The sequence below is a fragment of the Oncorhynchus mykiss genome, chromosome 13, assembly GCF_013265735.2.
Source record: "Oncorhynchus mykiss isolate Arlee chromosome 13, USDA_OmykA_1.1, whole genome shotgun sequence".
NCBI classification, from domain to species: Eukaryota; Metazoa; Chordata; class Actinopteri; order Salmoniformes; family Salmonidae; genus Oncorhynchus; species Oncorhynchus mykiss.
The window spans coordinates 29,495,848-29,523,168 of NC_048577.1; the positions used below are offsets into that span (position 1 = coordinate 29,495,848).

General features: G+C 41.2%; 1 protein-coding gene across 4 annotated transcripts in view; it reads left to right on the top strand.

Moving 5' to 3' along the window:
• Window positions 1-2,214: 2,214 nt before the first annotated feature.
• The window catches only part of LOC110486072 (serine/threonine-protein kinase MARK1), a 93,844-nt gene continuing 68,737 nt past the window's right edge, over window positions 2,215-27,321 (top strand). For 2 of the 4 annotated variants that reach the window (XM_021557398.2, XM_021557399.2), the window contains exons 1-2: window positions 2,215-2,809; window positions 24,266-24,469. In XM_021557398.2, coding sequence (XP_021413073.1) covers window positions 2,759-2,809; window positions 24,266-24,469 — 255 coding nt within the window. In that variant the 5' untranslated portion in view covers window positions 2,215-2,758. The remainder of the gene's footprint in view (window positions 2,810-24,265; window positions 24,470-27,321) is intronic. The other 2 variants (XM_021557400.2, XM_021557401.2) reach the window with 1 other exon arrangement.

Below are 27,321 nucleotides of genomic sequence, written 5' to 3' on the forward strand. Positions count from 1 at the left end.
TGTCTCTGCCTGGCCGGTTCCCCTCTTTCCACTGGGATTCTCTGCCTCTAACCCTATTACAGGGGCTGAGTCACTGGCTTTACTGGGGCTCTCTCATGCCGTCCCTGGAGGGGGTGCGTCACCTGAGTGGGTTGAGTCACTGATGTGGTCATCCTGTCTGGGTTGGCGCCCCCCCCCCCCCCCCCCTTAAGTTGTGCCGTGGCGGAGGTCTTTGTGGGCTATACTCAGCCTTGTCTCAGGATGGTATGTTGGTGGTTGAAGATATCCCTCTAGTGGTGTGGGGGCTGTGCTTTGGCAAAGTGGGTGGGGTTATATCCTTCCTGTTTGGCCCTGTCCGGGGGTGTCCTCGGAGTGGGCCACAGTGTCTCCTGACCCCTCCTGTCTCAGCCTCCAGTATTTATGCTGCAGTAGTTTATGTGTCGGGGGGCTAGGGTCAGTTTGTTATATCTGGAGTACTTCTTCTGTCCTATTCGGTGTCCTGTGTGAATCTAAGTGTGCGTTCTCTAATTCTCTCCTTCTCTCTTTCTCTCTCTCGGAGGACCTGAGCCCTAGGACCATGCCCCAGGACTACCTGACATGATGACTCCTTGCTGTCCCCAGTCCACCTGGCTGTGCTGCTGCTCCAGTTTCAACTGTTCTGCCTTATTATTATTCGACCATGCTGATCATTTATGAACATTTGAACATCTTGGCCATGTTCTGTTATAATCTCCACCCGGCACAGCCAGAAGAGGACTGGCCATCCCACATATGCTCTCTCTAATTCTCTCTTTCTTTCTCTCTCTCGGAGGACCTGAGCCCTAGGACCATGCCCCAGGAATACCTGACATGATGACTCCTTGCTGTCCCCAGTCCACCTGACTGTGTTGCTGCTCCAGTTTCAACTATTCTGCCTTATTATTATTCGACCATGCTGGTCATTTATGAACATTTGAACATCTTGACCATGTTTTGTTATAATCTCCACCCGGCACAGCCAGAAGAGGACTGGCCACCCCACATAGCCTGGTTCCTCTCTAGGTTTCTTCCTAGGTTTTGGCCTTTCTAGGGAGTTTTTCCTAGCCACCGTGCTTCTTCACCTGCATTGCTTGCTGTTTGGGGTTTTAGGCTGGGTTTCTGTACAGCACTTTGAGATATCAGCTGATGTACGAAGGGCTATATAAAATAAATTTGATTGATTGATTGATTGAAATGAATCATCTTGTTTTTCAAAAGTCTCAATTGATTACAATATTTATGCTGGTAACGGATTACAGTTACCGTTTTTGTAATCCCTTACATGTGACGGATTCCATGAAATCCGTTACTCCCCAGCCCTGCCTAACGTACCCTACAGGGTAAACAATTGCCATTCAACCAGTTTTGAAAAGAGAAAACATTCTGCTCCATTGAAAAGTGCAAGGGTGCCATACTATTTGAGCACAACTGTAAGTGCATTTCATTACCTTGCAAATCACACATTGGACCTGAAATCAAATCGTGTCACATGCTTCCTAAACAACTAGATGTAAAGTAGACTAACAGTGAAATGCTTACTTACAGGCCCTTCAAAATGCAGAGGGAAAAAAATGAGTAACGATAACTTGCCTATGTACACGGGGTACCAAAAATGTATCATAACATAGGATGATGACCTTGACGGAAAGGGAGTAGGGGATACCTAGTCACTTGTATAACTAACTGAACGCTAGCATATAGATTCAATCTCAGGCGTTTTAGTGTACAGCATAAAGGCAAATGAACATAATCAATGCAATTCCGAATTATAAACGCTAGATGGCAACATTGGCACATTTAACTCGTTTTTGACATTGCAAATAATAGACGAAAGTCTTAGGTATGGCTTTTTAGTTCTGTTATTGCTAAACAAGGTGATACTTTCCTTGTATTTTTAATGAATGTATACGAAGTCGATGCATTTTGACCAGGAATCAATGACCAATTCGCTTAGAAATGATGGTATGCTTACAAATACGGTACTTCGAATGTTTAGGAAGGTCATTCTTTAAATCTCGAGATGATTTACCGCCCAAGAATGATGATCATGATGATGCTTTCCAAACAAACAGTTCGCACATGCATATCCTTGGCAGCATATGTCAACAATCAAGAACCTCCTCCTGCTAACACAAATACGTCCTCATAACCATTTTCTTCAATTCATATTAAACCCTCCCCTCCCTCTCCTTCCTCTCCCTCTCTTTGATCTAGGTTGCTCGATCCCTCTCTCGCCACCTGGCGTTGCTACTGTCATGTTCTTTCGTCTTACAGCGTTGCGTAGGAATATAATGTTGCTTGCATGCGTTCTATAAAATATATTCCATGAACACGGGTTGTACCCGCGTAGGCTACCCTGCGCCCAAGCCTTTTGGGAGGGGAGAATGAAGTTCGCTCCTGTGTAGGGTGTTGCTTTTACTACTACTCCCCCATCTCGCGTTCGTTTTCCTAGTGTGTCAGCCTATATATCAGGGTGGATCAATGCTGGATTCTTTCCTTCATACAAACTCCTATCCGTTCTTTCGGCCCGCTACACCCGCTTGCCTCGTACCCGGGGGCGCATCTATCAGCATAGATAGACCTGCGCTGGCTCCGAGCTGGCCTTGAGGTAGATATGCTGTAGTGTGGAATACTCCCTTTGGACGGTCGGGTAGGAAATGCCGGTGGTGTAAAAAAAAAAAGAAGTCAAATTCATATTTTCACTCGTCGCACTGTTCTCGGCGGCTGCCAAGCTCGGGGCTTAGCGGCCTGTACACACAAAATGTCGACCAGAACGCCATTACCCACAGTGAATGAGCGTGATACAGAGAATGTAAGTATCCAATGTTCCTTCTTCCCTATGGCCTATATTTTCCTAAGGACGATATTATTTTTGGCTGAGTTTGTGTGGTGGTACCATGTGAATCACAACGCTAAAATTGGCTTGTCTGTGTAACCTCTCGGTCAGCAAGCTAGCCGCATAGCCCACTGGGGATTTAGCTAACGTTACCTATCCTCTGCCATTGTCATTTTTTAAACATTATTGCATTTGAAATCGTTTCATCAGATCAATTTTTACGCATGCCATTGTAGGTTAAGACTACATGTAAACATTCATATTTGTAGTAGCTAGGATTTGGCCATGTCTGCGTGGAAGACTGCGTCCTAAAAGATGTGTTCTGATGCTTTCGGTTATCTATGACTGGGAAACCGTTGCCCACAAATCAGATACAATGTTACCTTGTGTCTGTCGGTCCTCGCTGATTATTACAGCCAAAGTTACACCGTATCTTAATTTCTGGAGGAGGCCCGTTTTGAAAATGTGCCATAGCATAGGACAATTTCTATTGTTAGCTTACTGCAACATTAGATCCAGACCATGTTCAAAAGCTGTGACTCAACTTGGAGATCATGGTAGGCCTACGTGCGGGAAGAAATCTAGCTCAGCAGGCCGTCTAAGTGCCTTGACTGATTACCGTCTGTCGTACTGTTGTTAATGACGCATTTTGCTCTGATTAAGACAATTAACATGGCTTTCAGGTAGTTGTTACAGATAGGGCCTAGTAGTTACATCAATTTTTTTTACTTGTAATTTAATAAGCTAAATACCCATTCATTCTTTAAGAATATAACTCATAAATGCCTCATGAGTTTAGTTCAACTGTCTTACCCCCAAATATAAGCTTTTACTCCTGTTTGTAACAATGTCATTGTTAAACACTCAAAACATGGAACTATTATTTATCTCATGGATGGTCAGTCTGCATCCACAAAGCTGTCTTTGAGTTTGAAAATTCAGATGTCAAAACGTAGGTTGTAACCAATGATGTATATAAACCCTGGATTGCAGATCCTATGTATTGGCCATTGACAGTCTTTGAAGCCACCGGTCGGCCATATTGACACACCCCGGAAGGCGCAGTCCTCCACAGGAATGAATGGAATTCTACATTATTTCAATTAAATGTTTTTAAAGGCAAAAGTACATATATTTAACGTTTTTGATGTGGACAGTAGAATTAGTCATCTCAAAAAAATACTTTAAGGAATGTTTTTTTTAGATTTGTATTTTTTATTTAGAAGTTTAGCTCACATAATATAATTTAAACATATGCATTAAAGTGACAGATTTTTCACCTAGTCGTGTCAGGGATTCGAACCAGCAACCTTTCAGTAACTGGCCCATCTCTCTTAACCGCTAGGTCAGGAAAGCTGCAGAAGGGTGTGCAGGTTACTATTAACTATCATTTATCAGTGCAATTTTGACGGCCAACTAAAAGCTGAAAAGTTTGAGGGCTTATCTACTGTTCCCTCTTTAGATTTTAGCTCATAACATTAGTTGTTGATCTTGTTGTTGATAGGAAACTGAGGGAGAGCGAGCCTACCTTTTTCATGGTTGTTTCATCAATAGGACTGTAAAGTTCCCAAATGTAAGAGGACTCCCGTTGTATTTATATATTTTCATAAATCCATTCAGGTGTATTTTGTGGCTTTTGGCGACTGCTTTGTAATGATCTAAAGTTGCGCTCTTGCTACTGCCTGTAAACACAGTCTGGTTCAAAGTGAATGATGGCAGGGCCATGTGGCAAATGACTTGTTTGCATATAGGCTTAGTGTAGGTAGCTATGATTGGCAATGGTGCACCGGTCTATGTAAACTACAGTCTTGGACAAGACGGATGCTTTTTTTTATTCGGTTTTAATTACTGCAGTGTTTATTAATTGTCCAAAAGCACTGCTGCTTTGATTCCTACTCTATATTTCTATAGAAATTCCTCATGCCTTTCCCATACGTCATTCCCAAACATTCTATGAAAATGTGAAAATGACTAAGTGCTCGTGTGTCAGACAATTTAGAAAAGTGTCATTATTCCTGGGGGTGTATATGAGCAGATTTTTTAACAAGATTTTATGTTGCTAAAATGCTTTCAGTTGGTCTTTAATAATGAAGCCAGTCAAGTTTTTGAACTGTCACCGAGAAAATGGTTTGCGATTGTGCATGTTTATGAATGACTGTTGGCACCACGTGTAAAGTGTAATTCAGAGTCCACCGATGCAGAGACGTGATAGTCTGGCGTCCCATTGTGACATAGCTACGTGCCTCTGAGACTGTCTGCAGGGGAATGCCAAGCCCGAATGCACACCTCTCAAATTCCCAACCAACGCAGCTTCGCATACTCAACTTCTATTCATCTGAATTAGAGGTCGACCGATTAATCGGTATGGCCGATTTAATTAGGCCCGATTTCAAGTTTTCATAACAAAAAAAAACAAAAAAAAAAAAGTATAATTTTTTTTATTTTTTATTTTTTTTTACACACCTTTATTTAATCTTTTTTTAACTAGGCAAGTCAGTTAAGAACACATTCTTATTTTCAATGACAGCCTAGGAACAGTGGGTTAACTGCCTTGTTCAGGTGCAGAATGACAGATTTTCACCTTGTCAGCTCTGGGGAACCAATCTTGCAACCTTACAGTTAACTAGTCCAACGCAATAACAACCTGCCTCTCTCTCTCGTTGCACTCCACAAGGAGACTGACTGCCTGTTACACAAATGCAGTAAGCCAAGGTAAGTTGCTAGCTAACATTAAACTTATTTTATAAAAAACGATCAATCATAATCACTAGTTAACTACACATGGTTGATATTACTAGATATTATCTAGCGTGTCTGACTGAGCATACAAGTATCTAAGTATCTGACTGAGCGGTGGTAGGCAGAAGCAGGCGCGTAAACATTAATTCAAACAGCACTTTCGTGTGTTTTGCCAGCAGCTCTTCATTGCGCTGTTTATGACTTCAAGCCTATCAACTCCTGAGATGAGGCTTGTGTAACCGAAGTGAAATGGCTAGCAAGTTAGCGTGCGCTAATTGTCATTATGTTGCTGGTTCGAGCCCAGGGAGGAGTGAGGAGAGGGACGGAAGCTATACTGTTACACTGGCAATAGTAAAGTGCCTATAAGAACATCCAATAGTCAAAAGTTAATGAAAGACAAATGGTATAGTGGGAAATAGTCCTATAACTCCTATAATAACAACAACCTAAAACTTCTTACCTGGAAATATTGAAGACTCATGTTAAAAGGAACCACCAGCTTTCATATGTTCTCATGTTCTGAGCAAGGAACTTAAACGTTAGCATTTTAACATGGCACATATTGCACTTTTACTTTCTTCTCCAACACTGTGTTTTTGCATTATTTAAACTAAATTGATCATGTTTCATTATTTGAGACTAAATAGATTAGATGTATGTATTATATTAAGTTAAATTAAGTGTTTGTTATTCATTCAGTATTGTTGTAATTGTCGTTATTACAAATATATATAAATAGATATTGGCTGATAAATCGGTATCTGCTTTTTTGGTCCTCCAATAAATCGGTGTAGGCATTTAAAAATCATAATCGGTCGACCTCTAATTGGAAGAGATTTCTGAATGTTCTTCGCCCAGCATACACCCCTCCAACCAGACATGCTTCATATTTCTCTCTATACCATTTGTATTTCATATACCTTTGACTATTGGATGTTCTTATAGGCACTATAGTATTGCCAGCCTAATCTCGGGAGTTGATAGGCTTGAAGTCATAAACAGCGCTGTGAAGCAAGCGTTGCTAAGAGCTGCTGGAAAACGCAGTAGAGTGTGAATGAATGTTTACGAGCCTACTGCTGCCTACCACCGCTCAGTCAGACTGCTCTATTAAATAATAGACTTAATTATACTATAATAAACACACAGAAATACGAGCCTTTAGTCATTATGGTCAAATCCGGAAACTGTCATTTTGAAAACAAAACATTATTTTTGAGAAATACGGAACTGTTCTGTATTTTATCTAACGGGTGGCATACCTAAGTCTAAATATTCCTGTTACGTTGCTCAACCTTCAATGTTATGTCATAATTATGTACAATTCTGACATTCGTTTTCAACAAGCCAGGTGGCCCAAACTGCTGCATATACCCTGACTCTGCGTGCAATGAACGCAAGAGAAGTGACACAATTTCCCTAGTTAATATTGCCTGCTAACATGAATTTATTTTATCTAAATATGCAGGTTTAAAAAATATACTTCTGTGTATTGATTTTAAGAAAGGCACTGATGTTTATGGTTAGGTACATTCGTGCAACGAATATGCTTTTTTTTTGCAAATGCGCTTTTGTTAAATCCTCCTCGTTTGGCGAAGTAGGCTGCGATTCGATGATAAATTAACAGGCAATGCATTCATTATGTGCAACACAGGACAAGCTAGTTAACCTAGTAATGTCATCAACCATGTGTAGTTAACTAGTGATTATGTGAAGCTTGATTGATTTTCATAAGATAAGTTTAATGCTAGCCTGCAACTCTTACCTTGGCTCCTTGCTGCACTCGTGTAACAGGTGGTCAGCCTGCCACGCAGTTTCCTCGTGGAATGTAATTGGCCATAATCAACGTCCAAAAAATGCAGATTACTGATTGTTATGAAAACATAATCACTTCAATACACATTGCCTGTGAGCATCAGTCATCCAGTTGCATGCACAGCTTGAGCAAGACATTCATCAGCATTTCTCTGACTACGTTTCTCCATTGAGTCAAAAAAATGTATGATTCCAGGAGCTGTTGCTATCGATAAGGTGTCTGACTCCTAATTTTCACCTCGAATAGAAGTCGAGGGACTTTTGTCAGAGGTTGCTTGTTGTGAGCGCTGAGTGAACTTTATGCACTTGGCCAGATGATTCTGCATATTTGTTGCATTCTTCACATATGATTTGGCACAGTATTTGCAAATGTACACCGTTTTTCCTTCTAATTAGCTGCAGTGAAATGTCTCCACATATCAGATAGTGCCCGTGGCATTTCCCTGTAATGATTTGAAAAACAATAGTAAAAAAACAAACAAACAAATACAATTCCATGTACGGATAAATAGTTAAGCAGTTAGATTAAACAACTCCTTTGTAAGATACATGTTTTAAAATGAAACTTGTATGGAAACAGGTGAATTAACACTCCTCAGTTAGCAGGCTCAAGCCAGCTAAAACCCACATGGTAGCAAAAACTAACTAGCAGAAATTGTTAACAAGTTAGAAATGTTTTAAACACATTTTGCTGTAGGCTACTATTTACTAGTTAACAAAAAAATGGTATGCCATCTAAAATATATTCACCCCACCCAGTATTGTAATCAAAACTTACGAGAAAGCTTGTAGTCCTTGGCTCAGACTGTGTAGTAGTGTGGGCTCAATAGCATCTCATTAGTGTGCAAGATCTTGAGAATCAGCTGTCCATGTGATGGAAGTGTGCACTGCACAGGTGATGGAAGGGGTTGCAATTCCATTGAATTGGGGATAGTTTAACCAAAATATGCCACAAGACCTATAATTGCCTTGTGCATCCCACAAAAAAGTTTCACTTCTCAACTTAAAAAAATGAATTTAATCAAAATTCCCGGCCTTAACTTCCCATGGAAAATGTCCACCCTTTGCAACCCTATCTACAACTGGTAGCGGTCCACCTAGACTGGGTCAGCAATATCTGCGGACTGCTGTTTTTGGCATAATTCATTTGGATATAAAATCTCTTCAGTCAACCATTAGTGGGCCACCAAAAAATGTATGTAGCAAATGCATCCCTTGACTTATGCACTGCTCATTGGATGAATGACATTCCATTCCATGAGTTCCACATGACTTAACTTTTTTTTTGTGTGAATCTATACGTCACTTCCATTATTATATTGTCTGTCTCTAGTCTGCTTATTGCCTCAGTACAAGCTAGATTTAATGGCTGACTAATGAAATAAGTTAATAGATTTAAGCATGGCATGCCACATGGAAAGGCAAAGTGCTACTGCCCTTTCCCTGTGAGCTATTGATCCATTCTGTCAGGAGGGATATATTTTGAAGTCAGTAGGCTACAGTAGTTCTGAAGAACTGTGCATTCTTCTACACAGCTTTGTTTGTGTGTCTCATTCCATATTCATTTATTGGGGCTAAGGTGGGTAAGAATTTCATCCTTAAAATACACATTCATTTCAAAGCGTTTCCTACATTGAGGTAAGCTAATGTTGAAAAGGCAGGCAGCAAAAGTGTAGTTACTCTTGACAGATCATATTTCAGTTCTGTGTTTGAAATTACCAGCTTATGTCAGGGGAAAGCCAATTGAAAAAGGGAAATAAGTACTTTACTCCATTTCTGATTCCAGAACGAGTTGTTTGTCAACTTACTGTAAAATACTGCACTGAAAGATAATGGGTTTTAAAGATATGCAAGTTGACAGAACTGGGTCCTCTTTCTTCTTAACTGCAGTAGCAAGGCCCGATTTCCATTACAATCCAATTAAGTGCCCTATAACAAGACATTGCGTAATGCCGAAAAATAAATAGCAAATCACTGTCTTTGAATATTATTGAATGTTCAGTGTAATAGTAGGCTAATGATTAGAATCTTGATATTGCTGTCGAAAGAATCAGGGCAGTGTTCTATGTAGTGAAACATTGTGAATTCCTAAAGAAAATTATAACTGTGTTCAAGACTGCTTGGAATAAGTTGAGGGGGGATTTGCTTTTTGTTTGTTTTTACATCTTCTATGAGAGCCTGTATCAGAGTAATGTGACTAAATGCAGGTGACAAGTCTCTTGGACCTTTGTCGATGAATATCTGACAACTGCAACTTGTCTGGGCCAGGTCAAAGTAGCTTGACTGACTTCAATACCCCCCCCCCCCCCCCCCCCCACGTTGAATCAGTGTAATGGATAAACTTGTGTCCTGCATCCGCCAAATATCTGCCTGTCTCCACATATTAAAAGGTATATATTGAGATGGAAATAACCTCATCAAATATTTATTGGTAAGATTTGAGAAATGTGTTTTTAAAGTCGAAGAGCTCATAATTTTGTATCACTTTATGGGATGAATAAAGTTGCTTCTTGTGCATAAATGAAACCTTTTGGTCTTGCTACATAAATTATGATAGCAAATCAGAAGAAAATGTACCTCTGGGGGAAAAAATGTTGCCCTTTCCATAAAGCATAAAGAAGACCGCCCATTGTTGCCGCAGGCAATGCACTACTACTAACTAACAGCCCTCAAGCTGAAAGGAACCAGTAACTATCTATCTCTGTAAAGAAAGTGAGCGTGAAAGACTGAGCGAGGGAAAGAGAGAAGAGTTCACTGAAGCATACCATATTACTGCATGGCATTTCAACTGGCCCAATCATTGCATAACAAGCGTCAAGGGGTTTGAGAAAGGATTGAGGCTTTCTAAGAGGCGGGCCGGGGGTGTGGGCTAATGTACCTTTCTGGAATGCTGTGTACAGGCAGTGCGCTCATTGTCTCACAAACGCTGGAATTTTAGTGGTGTTAATAGATAACACCACAGAAAGAACCTCTGGTGCTTCTACCTGCTTTCCAGGAAAGGAAACAGAATCCACTGTTGAGTGGAGTGAAGTGGCTCCATGGTGTCTTTCAACGCTGTCATCTGGATTGCATGAAAATAACTTATTGCCTTGCTCAAGGGCAGAATGACCAATTTTTTTTTACCTTGTCAGCTCCGGGTTTCGATCCAGCAACCTTTCGGTTACTGGCCCAATGCTCCTACCTGCTAGGCAACCTGCTGCCCCACGAGCTCAATAATTCATTTGGTATTAACCTGTCTAGGAACGGGGTTCCGCTAACAGCCAATGAAATTGCAGGGCGCCAAATTCCATCAACAGAAAAGTATTAGACACCATTTTAAAGATAAAATTCTTGTTAATCCAACCACAATGTCCGATTTCATGTTCTGCTTTCGCCGAAAAGCTTTTTTTATCATTATGTTAGGTCAGCAACTAGTCACAGAAAGCATACAGCCATTTTCCAACTAAAGAGAGGAGTCACAAAAATCAGAAATGGAGAGAAAATTAATCACTAATCTTTTTATATTCTTCATCAGATGACACTCCCGGGACAACACGTTACATAATACATGCATGTTTTGTTCGATCAAGTTCATATTTATATCCATTTGGCTTTGCCTCCAAAACATCCTGTGAATTTGCACAGAGTCATATCAATTTACAGAAATACTCATAATTAACATTGATAAAAGATACAAGTGTAATTCACAGAATTAAATATATACTTCTCCTTAATGCAACCGCTGTGTCAGATTTCAAAAAAACTTTACGGAAAAAGCAAACCATGCAATAATCTTGAGTATGGCGCCACGAGACCAACACAACCTAAAAAGATATCCGCCATGTTGGAGTCAACAGAAGTCAGAAATAGCATTATAAATATTCACTTACCTTTGATGATCTTCATAAGAATGCACTCCCAGGAATCCCAGTTCCACAATAATTGTTTGATTTGTTCCATAAAGTCCATTTATGTCCAAATAACTCCTTTTGGTTCATGCGTTCAGTACACAATCTAAACTCACGACGAGCTGGCAGGTCCAGGCAAAAGTTAAGATGAAAAGTCATATTACGGTTCGTAGAAACATGTCAAACGATGTATAGAATCAATCTTTCGGCTGTTTTTATCATAAATAATGTTCCAACCGGAGAATTCCTTTGTAGAAAAGCAATGGAACGAGAGGTAACTTCCACATGAACACGCGTCACGAGCTCGTGGCTCTCTGCCAGACCTCTGACTCATTCCCCTCTCATTCGGCCCCACCTCACAGTAGAAGCATCAAACAAGGTTCTAAAGACTGTTGACATCTAGTGGAAGTTGTAGGAAGTGCAAAATTACCCCACAGACACTGTGTATTCGATATGCCAAGAGTTGAAAAACTACAAACCTCAGATTTCCCACTTCCTGGTTGGATTTTTCCCAGGTTTTCGCCTGCCATGTGAGTTCTGTTATACTCAGACATAATTCAAACAGTTTTAGAAACTTCAGTGTTTTCTATCCAAATCTACTAATAATATGAATATATTAGCAATTGGGACTGAGTTTACTCTGGGCATGCTTTTCATCCAAATGTGAAAATGCTGCCCCCTAGCCCAAACGGGTTAATTCATTGTTTGCTACCTATAGCTTGCTGTTAATTTGAATTAAGTGGACTGCTTTTTTTTGTTTTTGTTGCATTGCCCTCAACGTTGCAGATAGTTGCAGTTGCATACTTTTACTAGCATCTTCTGCTTCCCAGGAACTGATTATTAGTGTTATAGCAATATCTTCAAGATATGGTGCAATGCTGAAATATAAGGCCTACAGTGAAAAATGTTTCTCACAGAACAACCATTGACCTTTGTGAAGAGAACATGGCTCTCAGTGGACATCAAAGTATGGCTAACTTTCTACAGCTCCTTTCATATTAAATTACCCTTGGTCAGCTTAGCTTATACATAATTGTCCCCTAGGAATGAATCATAAACAATCAAATCAAATCAAGTCAAATTGTATTTGTCGCATACACATGGTTAGCAGATGTTAATGCGAGTGTAGCGAAATGCTTGTGCTTCTAGTTCCGACAATGCAGTAATAACAAGTAATCTAACTAACAATTCCAAAACTACTGTCTTGTACACAGTGTAAGGGGATAAAGAATATGTACATAAGGATATATGAATGAGTGATGGTACAGAGCAGCATAGGCAAGATACAGTAGATGGTATCGAGTACAGTATGTACAAATGAGATGAGTATGTAAACAAAGTGGCATAGTTTAAAGTGGCTAGTGATACATGTATTACATAAGGATACAGTCGATGATATAGAGTACAGTATATACGTATGCGTATGAGATGAATAATGTAGGGTAAGTAACATTATATAAGGTAGCATTGTTTAAAGTGGCTAGTGATATATTTACATCATTTCCCATCAATTCCCATTATTAAAGTGGCTGGAGTTGAGTCAGTGTCAGTGTGTTGGCAGCAGCCACTCAGTGTTAGTGGTGGCTGTTTAACAGTCTGATGGCCTTGAGATAGAAGCTGTTTTTCAGTCTCTCTGTCCCAGCTTTGATGCACCTGTACTGACCTCGCCTTCTGGATGATAGCGGGGTGAACAGGCAGTGGCTCGGGTGGTTGATGTCCTTGATGATCTTTATGGCCTTCCTGTGACATCGGGTGGTGTAGGTGTCCTGGAGGGCAGGTAGTTTGCCCCCGGTGATGCGTTGTGCAGACCTCACTACCCTCTGGAGAGCCTTACGGTTGAGGGCGGTGCAGTTGCCATACCAGGCGGTGATACAGCCCGCCAGGATGCTCTCGATTGTGCATCTGTAGAAGTTTGTGAGTGCTTTTGGTGACAAGCCGAATTTCTTCAGCCTCCTGAGGTTGAAGAGGCGCTGCTGCGCCTTCTTCATGATGCTGTCTGTGTGAGTGGACCAATTCAGTTTGTCTGTGATGTGTATGCCGAGGAACTTAAAACTTGCTACCCTCTCCACTACTGTTCCATCGATGTGGATAGGGGGGTGTTCCCTCTGCTGTTTCCTGAAGTCCACAATCATCTCCTTAGTTTTGTTGACGTTGAGTGTGAGGTTATTTTCCTGACACCACACTCCGAGAGCCCTCACCTCCTCCCTGTAGGCCGTCTCGTCGTTGTTGGTAATCAAGCCTACCACTGTTGTGTCGTCCGCAAACTTGATGATTGAGTTGGAGGCGTGCGTGGCCACGCAGTCGTGGGTGAACAGGGAGTACAGGAGAGGGCTCAGAACGCACCCTTGTGGGGCCCCAGTGTTGAGGATCAGCGGGGAGGAGATGTTGTTGCCTACCCTCACCACCTGGGGGCGGCCCGTCAGGAAGTCCAGTACCCAGTTGCACAGGGTGGGGTCGAGACCCAGGGTCTCGAGCTTGATGACGAGCTTGGAGGGTACTATGGTGTTGAATGCCGAGCTGTAGTCGATGAACAGCATTCTCACATTCTCACATTCCTCTTGTCCAGATGGGTTAGGGCATTGTGCAGTGTGGTTGAGATTGCATCGTCTGTGGACCTATTTGGGCGGTAAGCAAATTGGAGTGGGTCTAGGGTGTCAGGTAGGGTGGAGGTGATATGGTCCTTGACTAGTCTCTCAAAGCACTTCATGATGACGGATGTGAGTGCTACGGGGCGGTAGTCGTTTAGCTCAGTTACCTTAGCTTTCTTGGGAACAGGAACAATGGTGGCCCTCTTGAAGCATGTGGGAACAGCAGACTGGTATAGGGATTGATTGAATATGTCCGTAAACACACCGGCCAGCTGGTCTGCGCATGCTCTGAGGGCGCGGCTGGGGATGCCGTCTGGGCCTGCAGCCTTGCGAGGGTTAACACGTTTAAATGTCTTACTCACCTCGGCTGCAGTGAAGGAGAGGCCGCATGTTTTCGTTGCAGGCCGTGTCAGTGGCACTGTATTGTCCTCAAAGCGGGCAAAAAAGTTATTTAGTCTGCCTGGGAGCAAGACATCCTGGTCCGTGACTGGGCTGGATTTCTTCCTGTAGTCCGTGATTGACTGTAGACCCTGCCACATGCCTCTTGTGTCTGAGCCGTTGAATTGAGATTCTACTTTGTCTCTGTACTGGCGCTTAGCTTGTTTGATAGCCTTGCGGAGGGAATAGCTGCACTGTTTGTATTCGGTCATGTTACCAGACACCTTGCCCTGATTAAAAGCAGTGGTTCGCGCTTTCAGTTTCACACGAATGCTGCCATCAATCCACGGTTTCTGGTTAGGGAATGTTTTAATCGTTGCTATGGGAACGACATCTTCAACGCACGTTCTAATGAACTCGCACACCGAATCAGCGTATTCATCAATGTTGTTATCTGACGCAATACGAAACATCTCCCAGTCCACGTGATGGAAGCAGTCTTGGAGTGTGGAGTCAGCTTGGTCGGACCAGCGTTGGACAGACCTCAGCGTGGGAGCCTCTTGTTTTAGTTTCTGTCTGTAGGCAGGGATCAACAAAATGGAGTCGTGGTCAGCTTTTCCGAAAGGGGGGCGGGGCAGGGCCTTATATGCGTCGCGGAAGTTAGAGTAACAATGATCCAAGGTCTTTCCACCCCTGGTTGCGCAATCGATATGCTGATAAAATTTAGGGAGTCTTGTTTTCAGATTAGCCTTGTTAAAATCCCCAGCTACAATGAATGCAGCCTCCGGATAAATCGTTTCCAGTTTGCAGAGAGTTAAATAAAGTTTGTTCAGAGCCATCACATCGATCGTCTGCTTGGGGGGGATATATACGGCTGTGATTATAATCGAAGAGAATTCTCTTGGTAGATAATGCGGTCTACATTTGTTTGTGAGGAATTCTAAATCAGGTGAACAGAAGGATTTGAGTTCCTGTATGTTTCTTTCATCACACCATGTCACGTTGGCCATGAGGCATACGCCCCCGCCCCTCTTCTTACCAGAAAGATGTTTGTTTCTGTCAGCGCGATGCGTGGAGAAACCCGTTGGCTGCACCGCTTCGGATAGAGTCTCTCCAGTGAGCCATGTTTCCGTGAAGCAAAGAACGTTACAGTCTCTGATGTCCCTCTGGAATGCTACCCTTGCTCGGATTTCATCAACCTTGTTGTCAAGAGACTGGACATTGGCAAGAAGAATGCTAGGGAGTGGTGCACGGTGTGCCCGTCTCCGGAGTCTGACCAGAAGACCGCCTCGTTTCCCTCTCTTTCGGAGTCGTTTTTTTGGGTCGCTGCATAGGATCCACTCCGTTGTCCTGTTTGTAAGGCAGAACACAGGGTCCGCGTCGCGAAAAACATATTCTTGGTCGTACTGATGGTGAGTTGACGCTGATCTTATATTCAGTAGTTCTTCTCGACTGTATGTAATGAAACCTAAGATGACCTGGGGTACTAATGTAAGAAATAACACGTAAAAAAACAAAAAACTGCATAGTTTCCTAGGAACGCGAAGCGAGGCGGCCATCTCTGTCGGCGCCGGAAGTAAACAGACATTTCTTGAGAAGCAACGAATGCATTTAGTTTCTCAAACTACACATCAGTCCATGGCCCTGACTCGTAAGGGTGACGCAAGAAAAGGAATGGTTCCATTGCTGTCCTGTGAATGTGTTTACGATTAACAGTATGCACCAACTCCGGGCCCTGTTCCATTTAGATCACATTTGATGCGTAGCAGAGTAACCTTGCAACCCTGTGGCACATATGGCAACGTTTATAGCTAGTGCCCGCAAGAGACCAGCAATGGTTGATACAGATCATCTTTGGCGCTGCATAAGCACAAGTGTTGCGTACAATTACAAGCAGCCAATGGAGGTTCACTTGGATGGAAATGTAAAGAGTCTTGTCATGTTTATCCACTTCAGCAGGTAATAAATCTCATTGGTTCTGGTACGCTTATGTTAATTAGGGACTGGAAATTAGCATAAGTCGTAAGCTAATTGCTTCACAGCTCAATGCATCTGACTCCGTGTCAGTGTTGCATTTGCATCTCTCCCTAGTAGATAAAGGATTAAACTAGTTGATATAACAATACCAAAATGAAGACCAGAAAAAGATTATCCTAAGTGCAGGAGATGATGCAGCCCACATGCTGTGCAACTCTAGCTTTAGGAAAGTCTGTGACCACAAATCAGACAAATCGGTAGCTATGTCTGTCGGATTTGTGAGAGGAACGAAGCAAGAGGTTCATAACGAATGCCCAGATTAGAGGTCGACCGATTAATCGGCATGGCTGATTTCAAGTTTTCAATACAATTAGTAATCAGCATTTTTGGACGCCGATTATGTTCAATTATATTGCAATCCATGTGGAGACTGTGTGGCAGGCTGAACAGCCAAGGTCAGTTGCTAGCTAGCATTAAACTAGTAAAAAAAAAAAACTTCACATAATCACTAGTTAACTACACCTGGTTGATGATATTACTAGGTTAACTAGCTTGTCCTCCGTTGCATATAATCAAAGCGGTGCCTGTTAATTCATTCATCGAATCACAGCCTTCTTCACCAAACGGGGGAGGATTTAACAAAAGCGCATTCGCGAAAAAAGCACAATCGTTGCACCATGTACCTAACCACGAACATCAATGCCTTTCTTAAATTCAATACACAAGTATATTTAAAAAAAAAAACTGTATATTTTGTTAAAAGAAATTAATGTTAGCAGGCAATATTAACTAGGGAAATTGTGTCACTTCTCTTGCGTTCAGTGCAAGCAGAGTCCGGGTATATGCAACCGTGTGGGCCGCCTGGCTTGTTGCAATCTGTGTTTCTTCCTAACAAAGACCGTAATTAATTTTCCGGAATTTTATGTAATTATGACATAACATTGACGGTTGTGCAATGTAACCGCAATATTTAGACTTAGGGTTGCCACCCATTCGATAAAATACAGAACGCTTCTGTATTTCACTGAAAGAATAAACGTTTTGTTTTCGAAATGATTATTTCCGGATTTGACCATATTAATAACCAGAGGCTCGTATTTCTGTGTGTTAATTATATTATAATTAAGTCTATTATTTGATAGAGCAGTCTGACTGAGCAGTGGTAGGCAGCAGCAGGCTCGTAAGCATTCATTCAAACAGCACTTTCCTGCGTTTGCCAGAAGCTCTTCACAATGCTTGAATCGCAGCGCTGTTTATGACTTCAAGCCTATCAACTCCCGAGAATAGGATGGCAATACTATAGTGCCTATAAGAACATTGAATAGTCAAAGGTATATGAAATACAAATGGTGTAGAGAGAAATAGTCCTATAATAACTACAACCTAAAACTTAACTGGGAACATTGAAGACTCATGTTAAAAGGAACCACCAGCTTCCATATGTTCTCAAGTTCTGAGCAAGGAACTTAAACGTTAGCTTTTTTACATGGCACATATTGCACTTTTACTTTTTAATTTCAAATAAGTGTCTATTCAGTATTGTTGTAATTGTCATATATATAAATATATACACACACACACACACACACACACACACACACACACAGTGGGGCAAAAAAGTATTTAGTCAGCCACCAATTGTGCAAGTTCTCCCACTTAAAAAGATGAGAGGCCTGTAATTGTCATCATAGGTACACTTCAACTATGACAGACCAAATGAGGAAAAAAAATCCTGAAAATCACATTGTAGGATTTTTTATGAATTTATTAGCAAATTATGGTGGAAAATAAGTATTTGGTCAATAACAAAAGTTTATCTCAATACTTTGTTATATACCCTTTTTTGGCAATGACAGAGGTCAAACGTTTTCTGTAAGTCTTCACAAGGTTTTCACACACTGTTAAAGGTATTTTGGCCCATTCCTCCATGCAGATCTCCTCTAGAGCAGTGATGTTTTGGGGCTGTTGCTGGGCAACACGGACTTTCAACTCCTTCCAAAGATTTTCTATGGGGTTGAGATCTGAAGACTGTCTAGCTATATATATCTCTATCTCTATCTCTATCGATAATGGCAACAACAGCCCTTAGTCAGATGCTATCCCTATACCGGTCCCAGTTTTCTGTCATTCTGCGTGGTCGGACAGCTTATCGATGGGACCGTGAAGCCGGATGCCATTGTGGCATGCCTGCATTACGTCCTCAACCATGTTGATATACAAAATTGACCACATTTGAGGTTGGTGCTGGAGCAGTTGCCTGGGTTCATTTGATCAACGCTTCCCTCAGGGCCAAGGCAAGGGAGAAGAGTAATGCTGGTGAAATTCCATAATTGGAGTTTCCCCTACAGACATCAGCGCTCTAGATGACATAAATAAGGTATGGGAAGGTATCTGCTTTCAAAGCTCGGGAGGAATTGGTCAATTAATTCCCTCACGTCCTTGCAGGGCTACAATTTCCTACTTTGTGAAGCTTAACCTCACTGTCAAAATGAGCACAGGTAATAAGCTGAGTGTGTGGTTTTGATATTGTTCAACAAGACCATATTCCTTCTCAATGTCTTCTTGAGTGCAGAGGTCAATAGATGTACTGTTTTAAATTAGCGTTTTACTGAAAGTCAAGAGGGTCAAACCATATTAGTTCCCATAGGAGTTCTTGAAGTAGTCCCTTTTCAGATACATTTATTTTAATCTCATGAGTTTTCCATACTGGACAATAGTTTTTCAAAACTTTGATTCTGAAATCCCCAAGAGGTGGAAATGAATAAAAAGCAGCGCCAAAGTCAATGGACCTGACAAAGCTTCCTCAGTAGCTTAGATAAACCTCTCTTGCCCTTACAATGACCTTCAGTCTGTTCCCGTTAGATGAGCCTCTGCAACATTGGCTGTTGATTTTGAGGTAATTCCTCAGTCCTCTAGTCCTCTGTCCTGTTTTGTGCGAGAAAAACCCTGGCAGTGAAAGGGAAGTAAAGTTCACAGCTGGAGTGAGTCCCATGCTGTTCATTCATTCAGACGTGACACTGTCACTTTCAGCTTTTATTTCTTTCATTACATTCCACTGGGAATGTATAAAATAAATAAAAGCTGAAATAAATCATTCTCTCTACTATTATTCTGACATTTCACATTCTTAAAATAAAGTGGTGATCCTAACTGACCCAAGACAGGGAATTTTTACTAGGATTAAATGTCAGGAATTGTGAAAAACTGAGTTGAAATGTATTTGGCTAAGCTTCCGACTTTATTCATATTATTTTCTACATTGTAGAATGATAGTGAAGACATCACAACTATGAAATAACACATGGAATCATATAGTAACCAAATAAGTGTAAAACGAATCAAAATATATTTTAGATTCTTCAAAGTAGACACCCTTTGCCTTGATGACCGCTTTGCATACTTGGCATTCTCTTAACCAGCTTCACCTGGAATGCTTTTCCAACAGTCTTGAAGGAGTTCCCACATGCTGAGCACGTGTTGGCTGTGTTTCCTGCACTCTACGGTGCAACTCATCCCAAACCATCTCAATTGGGTTGACGTAAGGTGATTAGGGAGGCCAGGTCATCTGATGCAGCACTCAATCACTCTCCTTCTTGGTCACTGTAAATAGTCTGGGTGACCATTTGATTAATTGTTCAGCAGTCTTATGGCTTGGGGGTAGAAGCTGTTAAGGAGCCTTTTGGACCTACATTTGGTGCCCTGGTACCTTTTGCCGTATGGTAGCAGAGAGAACAGTCCATGACTTGTGAGACTGGAGTCTTTGAAAATTGAACGCTTGGTATAGAGGTCCTGGGTGGCAGGAAGCTTTGCCCCAGTGATGTACTGGGCAGTACCAACTACCCTGTCTAGCGCCTTATGGTCAGATGCCGAGCAGTTGCCATACCAGGCGGTGATGCAACCGGTTAGGATGCTCTTGATGGTGCAGTTGAATAACTTTTTGAGGATCTGGGGGACCCATGCCAAATCTTTTCAGTCTCCTGAGGAGGGGAAAGGTGTTGTCGTGCCTTTTTTATGACAGTCTCGTTATGTTTGGACCATGATAGTTTGTTGGTGATGTGGACACCAACTCTCGACCCGCTCCACGACAGACCCGTCCATGTTAATGGGGGCCTGTTTGACCCTCCTTTTCCTGTAGTCCATTACTACTCTTGGATGCTTTATGCATACAGGCTCAGGAGTGAAGGTAGTAGGACCTGAGAGCTTCATTTAGCCTTTAGTGACCAGACCCTTGAGTGGCTGACGAGGAAGGAGAATTCAGAAAAACGTGTGTTACCAAACACAATGTTCTGTTGCTAGGGCTTAGCGAGCCATGCGAGCGTGAATGAGCGAGCAAGTTGAGCAGAAATAAGTGGCGAACGGCTAAAAGCATGGGCAAACACCCAGCTCATAACCTCCATTCAGAAGGTAGGCATCATGAATGTTCTGGATGGAAAGAATTGGTTAAAACAACAATGGGCACTGGTGTAATGGGCTGATTTTGAAAACCATTAGACTAAATAGAGGTGTTATAATAATACAGTAATGAAACCAGTAGAAGTGTGGTTTGCGAATCCTCAACGTTCTGGTCAGTTATTATATTACCACTATATAGTAAAATGCTGTCATTATGATAATATTGTTGATTATAATACTTTTCTGTAGTGTTAAGCATTTCCCAGCTTCACCTATTTTGTTGACTATCAGTCTGTTTGTATGCTTTCCATTTTTATTGAAGGTAGTCGCCACTGTCCCTCAACTATCCCTCTCTGTTTCTCATATTTTTGCTTTGGTTGATTTGTAAATGGTAGCCCACATATGGAGGTGACTAGTAGTGTGTTGATATTGCTCACAAAGTTGAACACAACTGCACAAGGCTCCTGCCAAAGGATGGAGAATAAAAAAACAATAACAGCGCTCCATCTCTTTACGCTGCTGTCACTTGTGTTCGTTGTGCAGCCCCACACCTGTTTTTATGATTTGAAGTAATTACCTATAATACACAATTTATCACTCCACTTCTGAAGAAGACACTCCTGGACCACACCCCACAAATCTGCTTTTACGCCACTCCCTTCAGTCGGCAGTCGCTAGATGATATGTGAGGTCTGCCCACCACCGTCCCTTTCCCATCTGCTGTGACGAACGCGTCAAGGCTAACGGTTAATAGCTAACAGCTATCGACGACTAGCGTTTGGCCCAAGGCCACAGAATTTTTTTCTCCTATCCTATATTACATTTAGTAAGTGTTTTACAATGGTGGGTTATGGGTCTTATTGTTTATTCTATCATTACCGTAATTTACCTCCTTGTTTCCCCAAGTATGACAGTGCTGCCCTATCTTTTAGGCAAGGTTTTCCTAGGACACACACTCACCGGGGATGAAATACTCCAGTGAGAGAGTCCTGGGATGTATTCACTAGAGGTCGACCGATTTATGATTTTTCAACGCCAATACCAATACCGATTTATTGGAGGAACAAAAAAAGCCGATACCGATTTAATCAAACTATTTATTATTATTTTTAAATGTATTTATTTGTAATAATGACAATTACAACAATACTGATTCAACACTTTTTTATTTTAACTTCATATAATACATCAATCAAATCAATTTAGCGTCAAATAAATAATGAAACATGTTCAATTTGTTTTAAATAATGCAAAAACAAAGTGTTGGAGAAGAAAGTAAAAGTGCAATATGTGCCATGTAAAAAAGCTAACGTTTAAGTTCCTTGCTCAGAACATATGAAAGCTGGTGGTTTCTTTAACATGAGTCTTCAATATTCCCAGGTAAGCAATTTTAGGTTGTAGTTATTATAGGAATTATAGGACTATTTCTCTCTAACATTTGTATTTCATTAACCTTTGACTATTGGATGTTCTTATATGCACTTTAATATTGCCAGTGTAACAGTATAGCTTCCTTCCCTCTCCTCGCCCCTACCTGGGCTCGAACCAGGAACACATTGACAACAGCCACCCTCGAAGCATCGTTACCCATCGCTCCACAAAAGCCGCGGCCCTTGCAGAGCAAGGGGAACAACTACTCCAAGTCTCAGAGCGAGTGACGTTTGAAATGCTATTAGCGCGCATCCCGCTAACTAGCTAGCCATTTCACATTGGTTACACCAGCCTAATCTCGGGAGTTGATAAGCTTGAAGTCATAAACAGCGCAATGCTTGAAGCATTGCGAAGAGCTGCTGGCAAACGCACTAAATGGCTGTTTGAATGAATGCTTACAAGCCTGCTGCTGCTCAGTCAGACTGCTCTATCAAATATCAAATCATAGACTTAATTATAACATAATAACACACAAATACGAACCTTAGGTCATTAATATGGTCAAATCCGGATACTATCATTTCGAAAATAAAACGTTTATTATTTCAGTGAAATATGGAACCGTTCCGTATTTTATCTAATGGATGGCATCCCTAAGTAAGTCTAAATATTGCTGTTACATTGTTCAACCTTCAATGTTATGTCATAATTATATACAATTCTGGCAAATTAATTACGGTCTTTGTTAGGAAGAAATGGTCTTCACACAGTTCACAATGAGCCAGGCGGCCCAAACTGCTGCATATACCCTGACTGCTTGCACGGAACGCAAGAGAAGTGACACAATTGCCCTAGTTATAAGAAATGCATGTTAGCAGGCAATATTAACTAAATGTGCAGGTTTAAAAATATATACTTGTGTATTAATTTTAAAGAAAGGCGTTGATGTTTGTTTAGGTACATTGGTGCAACGACAGTGCTTTTTTCGCAAATGCGCTTGTTAAATCATAACCCGTTTGTCGAAGAAGGCTGTGATTCAATGATAAATTAACAGGCACCGCTTCGATTATATGCAACGCAGGACACGCTAGATAAACTATTAATATCATCAACCATGTGTAGTTAACTAGTGATTATGTTAAGATTTGTTTTTTATAAGATGAGTGTAATGCTAACTAGCAACTTACCTTGGCTTCTTGCTGCCCTCGCGTAACAGGTAGTCAGCCTGCTACGCAGGCTCCTCGTGGAGTGCAATGTAAGGCAGGTGGTTAGAGCGTTGGACTAGTAACCGGAAGGTTGCAAAAACGAATCCCCAAGCTGACAAGGTAAAAATCTGTCGTTCTGCCCCTGAACAAGGCAGCTAACCCAACGTTCCTAGGCCGTCATTCTTAACTGACTTACCAAGTTAAATAGAATTGTAAAAAAAAAAAAAATGGCAAATCGGTGTCCAAAAATACTTATTACCGATTGTTATGAAAACTTCAAATCGTCCCTACTTAATCGGCCATTCCGATTAATCGGTCGACCTCTAGTATTCGCTAGGAAACAAACAGAAGCAAATGGGCCCCAATTTTTAGATACGGTGTGCATTAATGAATTGGACCCTAACATTGGCAGCCAAGGTACAGAAAGGTCTAGGCGAATTGGTATTTCATTGTACAGCTGTTTGCAACAAAACAGATTTTTTCACTTGGACATCTGTGTCCTCAGTTGTTAACAAGAAATGTAGCTAATCACGCTAACTAACGTCTGTTTGACGAGATGATATGGAGAATATGTCTGGCTCTCTGTTAGACATAAAATGCAGTCAGGATCTGATTTTGTTTTTCCGACTTCAACTTCAAATCAATATTTGCGCATAAAAGCGTTTCCATTGCCTTTTCTCACATAATTGTACCGACACACACAGATCCCACCTTGTCTAACATATTTGTTTTGTCGACATTTGAAAAACTTTACAGGACATTTGCTGTTTCCATCAGGCCTGTCGTGATTACTTTTTTTCTTATCTGACGTACTTTTAATGGATGGAAACCTGGGTTATGTAGCAGATAGACTCTCGCTAGATGTTTAGCTTTGTGACTGTGTTGAAGAGACATTCATGTTGCTGGTGGGAAGCTGGTCTAGTCGTAATGTTGCAGCCTCTGGTATACGTCTTTGGTGTTTGAATCTGGCCTATTCTCCTTTGACACAACCTCTCTATCGTTCCACACTGATCCTCTATCTGTTCAATAAAAAAAATGTTTTAAACCGACACGTTAATCTCCACACATGTCACATTCTTACAGCACACTTCTGTGGAGGGCTACCAGGAGCCCCCGGCCCCGCCGGCCAAGTCGGGAAGTCGGCACAGCCTGCCGAGATGTCGGAACTCTGTGGCGTCCACGACGGAGGAGCAGCCACACATCGGGAACTACCGGCTGCTCAAGACCATTGGCAAGGGGAACTTCGCCAAAGTCAAGCTGGCCCGGCATATACTGACAGGACGAGAGGTACGTTTCCTCCATTATGAATTTGTCACTGTCATTTAGCAATTTGGTATTTTGTTGGATTCCTTTTCATTTAAGACTGATTACTTAGACAAAGATTAGCCCAGGCCGTAACCAGGGTCTGTTTTCAATTTAAATGTGGCTAAAGATACTTATACTGAACAAAAATATAAATGCAACATGTGAAGTGTTGGTTTCAGTTGAAATAAAAGATCCGAAAAGTGTTTCATATGTACAAAAAGCTTATTTCCCTAAAATGTTGTGCACAAATTTGTTTACATCCATGTTAGTGAGCATTTCTCCTTTGCCAAGATAATCCATCCACCTGACAGGTGTGGCATATTAAGAAGCTGATTAAACAGCATGATCATTACGCAGCTGCACCTTGTGCTGGGGACAATACAAGGCCACTAACATGTACAGTTTTCCACACAACACAATGCTACCAATATCTCCAAGTTTTGAGGTAGTGTGCAATTGGCATGCTGACTGCAGGAATGTTTCACCAAATCTGTTGCCAGAGTATTAATTTATCTACCATAAGCCAACGTTGTTTTGGAGAATTTGGCAGTACGTGCAAACAGCCTCACAACCGCAGATCACGTGAAACCACGCCAGCTCAGGACCTCCACATCCGGTTTCTTCAACTTCGGGATCATCTGATACCAGCCACACGGGCAGCTGATGAAACTGAGGAGTTTTTCTGTCTGTAATAAAAGCCCTTTTGTGGAGAAAAACTCATTCCGATTGGCTGGGCCTGGCTCCCCAGTGTCTGGGCCTATGCCCTCCTAGGCCCAACCATGGCTGCACCCTTGCCCAGTCATGTGAAATCCATAGATTAGTGCCTAACAAATTCATTTCAATTGACTGATTTCCTTATATGAACTGTAACTCAGTAAAATCATTGAAAATGTTGCATGTTGAGTTTATATTTTTGTTCGGTATAGATTCCCCACAACAGACAATTGGAACAGATAATCAAATGGTTTACGACAACGAAAACTAAAAGTAATAACTTTGTAAAAAAAAAAATGTTTTTGTTGGACTTAAGACTGTAAAAACACCATCAAATCAGCTCCAAGAGATTTTAATTTTGAAAGTCTTTCCACACATAATATGTATGCATGTAAGCAAGGTTTGAAGTTATGTTTTAGTCATATTAGATCTGTTTTATAATTATTTGTAATTATGTTCCGGCCCCTTGACCGTCCGCTTGAGAAACAATTGGCCCTCGGCTAAATCTAATTGATGATCCCTGTTCTAGAGGTCAAGTTGATTCATCTTGAGTGTTTTATTTTAAATGCCTTAACAGAAAATAACCCACTTTTCCTTCTTTCGAATTGGTCTCACGCGCGGCATGTCAAGTTTGTTGCTGTTATTGACCTTGTTGAAAATTGCATGCGTCTGTCTTGTTTGGTACACACACGGAAATATTTAGACACTGGATTCATGCCAATAGCTTAGCGATTACATGTAAAGACTCACATGTTTGCATGTCCACATTTCTCTGGATTTTTGCTTCATGGGCTCAACAACTGAGTGAAGAGGGAATCTGGAGAAATACAGTACCAAAGTACTCTCCCATATCTCTATGAAAGCAGATTTTAAAGGAAAATGTATGTTTTTCTGACCTTAAAGGTAGTTTAAAGGTAGTTCCACATCACATGCCTTTGGTTGCTTTGATCCAGTCTATGCCCTCATACACAAATGTGTTTAAAAAGATGAGCACCAAATAAACAGTGCTTATCTTTTCATTTTGGATTGCAACAACAGGTGGGATGTGGATTTATCAACATCTGACCACTTTTAGTCTGAAAACATCTGCCACTTTGGTTTTGGAGTGAACTGTCCCTTTAAAGTGTTACTGACAGCATTTGAACTACTATTCAGATATGAAACAATCATATCAGTCAAAAATATCAAATTCCCAGTTTATGCTTCAAAACCAACTTTATAAGGGGTTTTAAAAGTAGGTTCCATTTGAGTCTACATTCCATGAAGTACACTCGCACATTGATGACATAATAGATGGATGCAGTTCAATACATGATTTAATATAATTCACCTATACATTTCTTGGTAGTCCAAAAAATATTGCTCTTAGCATGTAAATCACAGCTGGCCTTGTACATTGTTTGCTGCCTCCATTCGGGATGCACGGTTTCAGTTTCCATTACTCAATATTTTGGACAAAAACGGACTAATTTAACTAAGGGAATGACAATACAATCAAACTCTAGCAACACACGTCAGTCATAAACGTGGATAATAGGCAAGAGTATCTATTTACAGTTGATTTACAGTTGAAATCGGAAGTTTACATAAACCTTAGCCAAATACATTTAAACGTCAATTAAAATGTCAATTCCTGACATTTAATCCTAGTAAAAATTCCCTGTCTTCGGTCAGTTAGGATCGCCACTTTATTTTAAGAATATGAAATGTCAAAATAAGAGGTGATTTATTTCAGCTTTTATTTCTTTCATCACATTCTCTGTGGGTCAGAAGTTTACGTACACTCAATTAGTATTTGGTAGCATTGCCTTTACATTTTTTAACTTGGGTCAAATGTTTCGGGTAGCCTTCCACAAGCTCCCCACAATATGTTGGGTGAATTTTGGCCCATTCCTCCTGACAGAGCTGGTGTAACTGAGTCAGGTTTGTAGGCCTCCTTGCTCACACACGCTCTTTCAGTTCTGCCCACAAATTTTCTACGGGCTTGAGGGCAGGGCTTTGTGATAGCCACTCCAATACCTTGATTTTGTTGTTCTTAAGCCATTTTGCCACAACATTGGAAGTATGCTTGGGGTCATTGTCCATTTGGAAGACCCATTTGCGACCAAGCTTTAACTTCC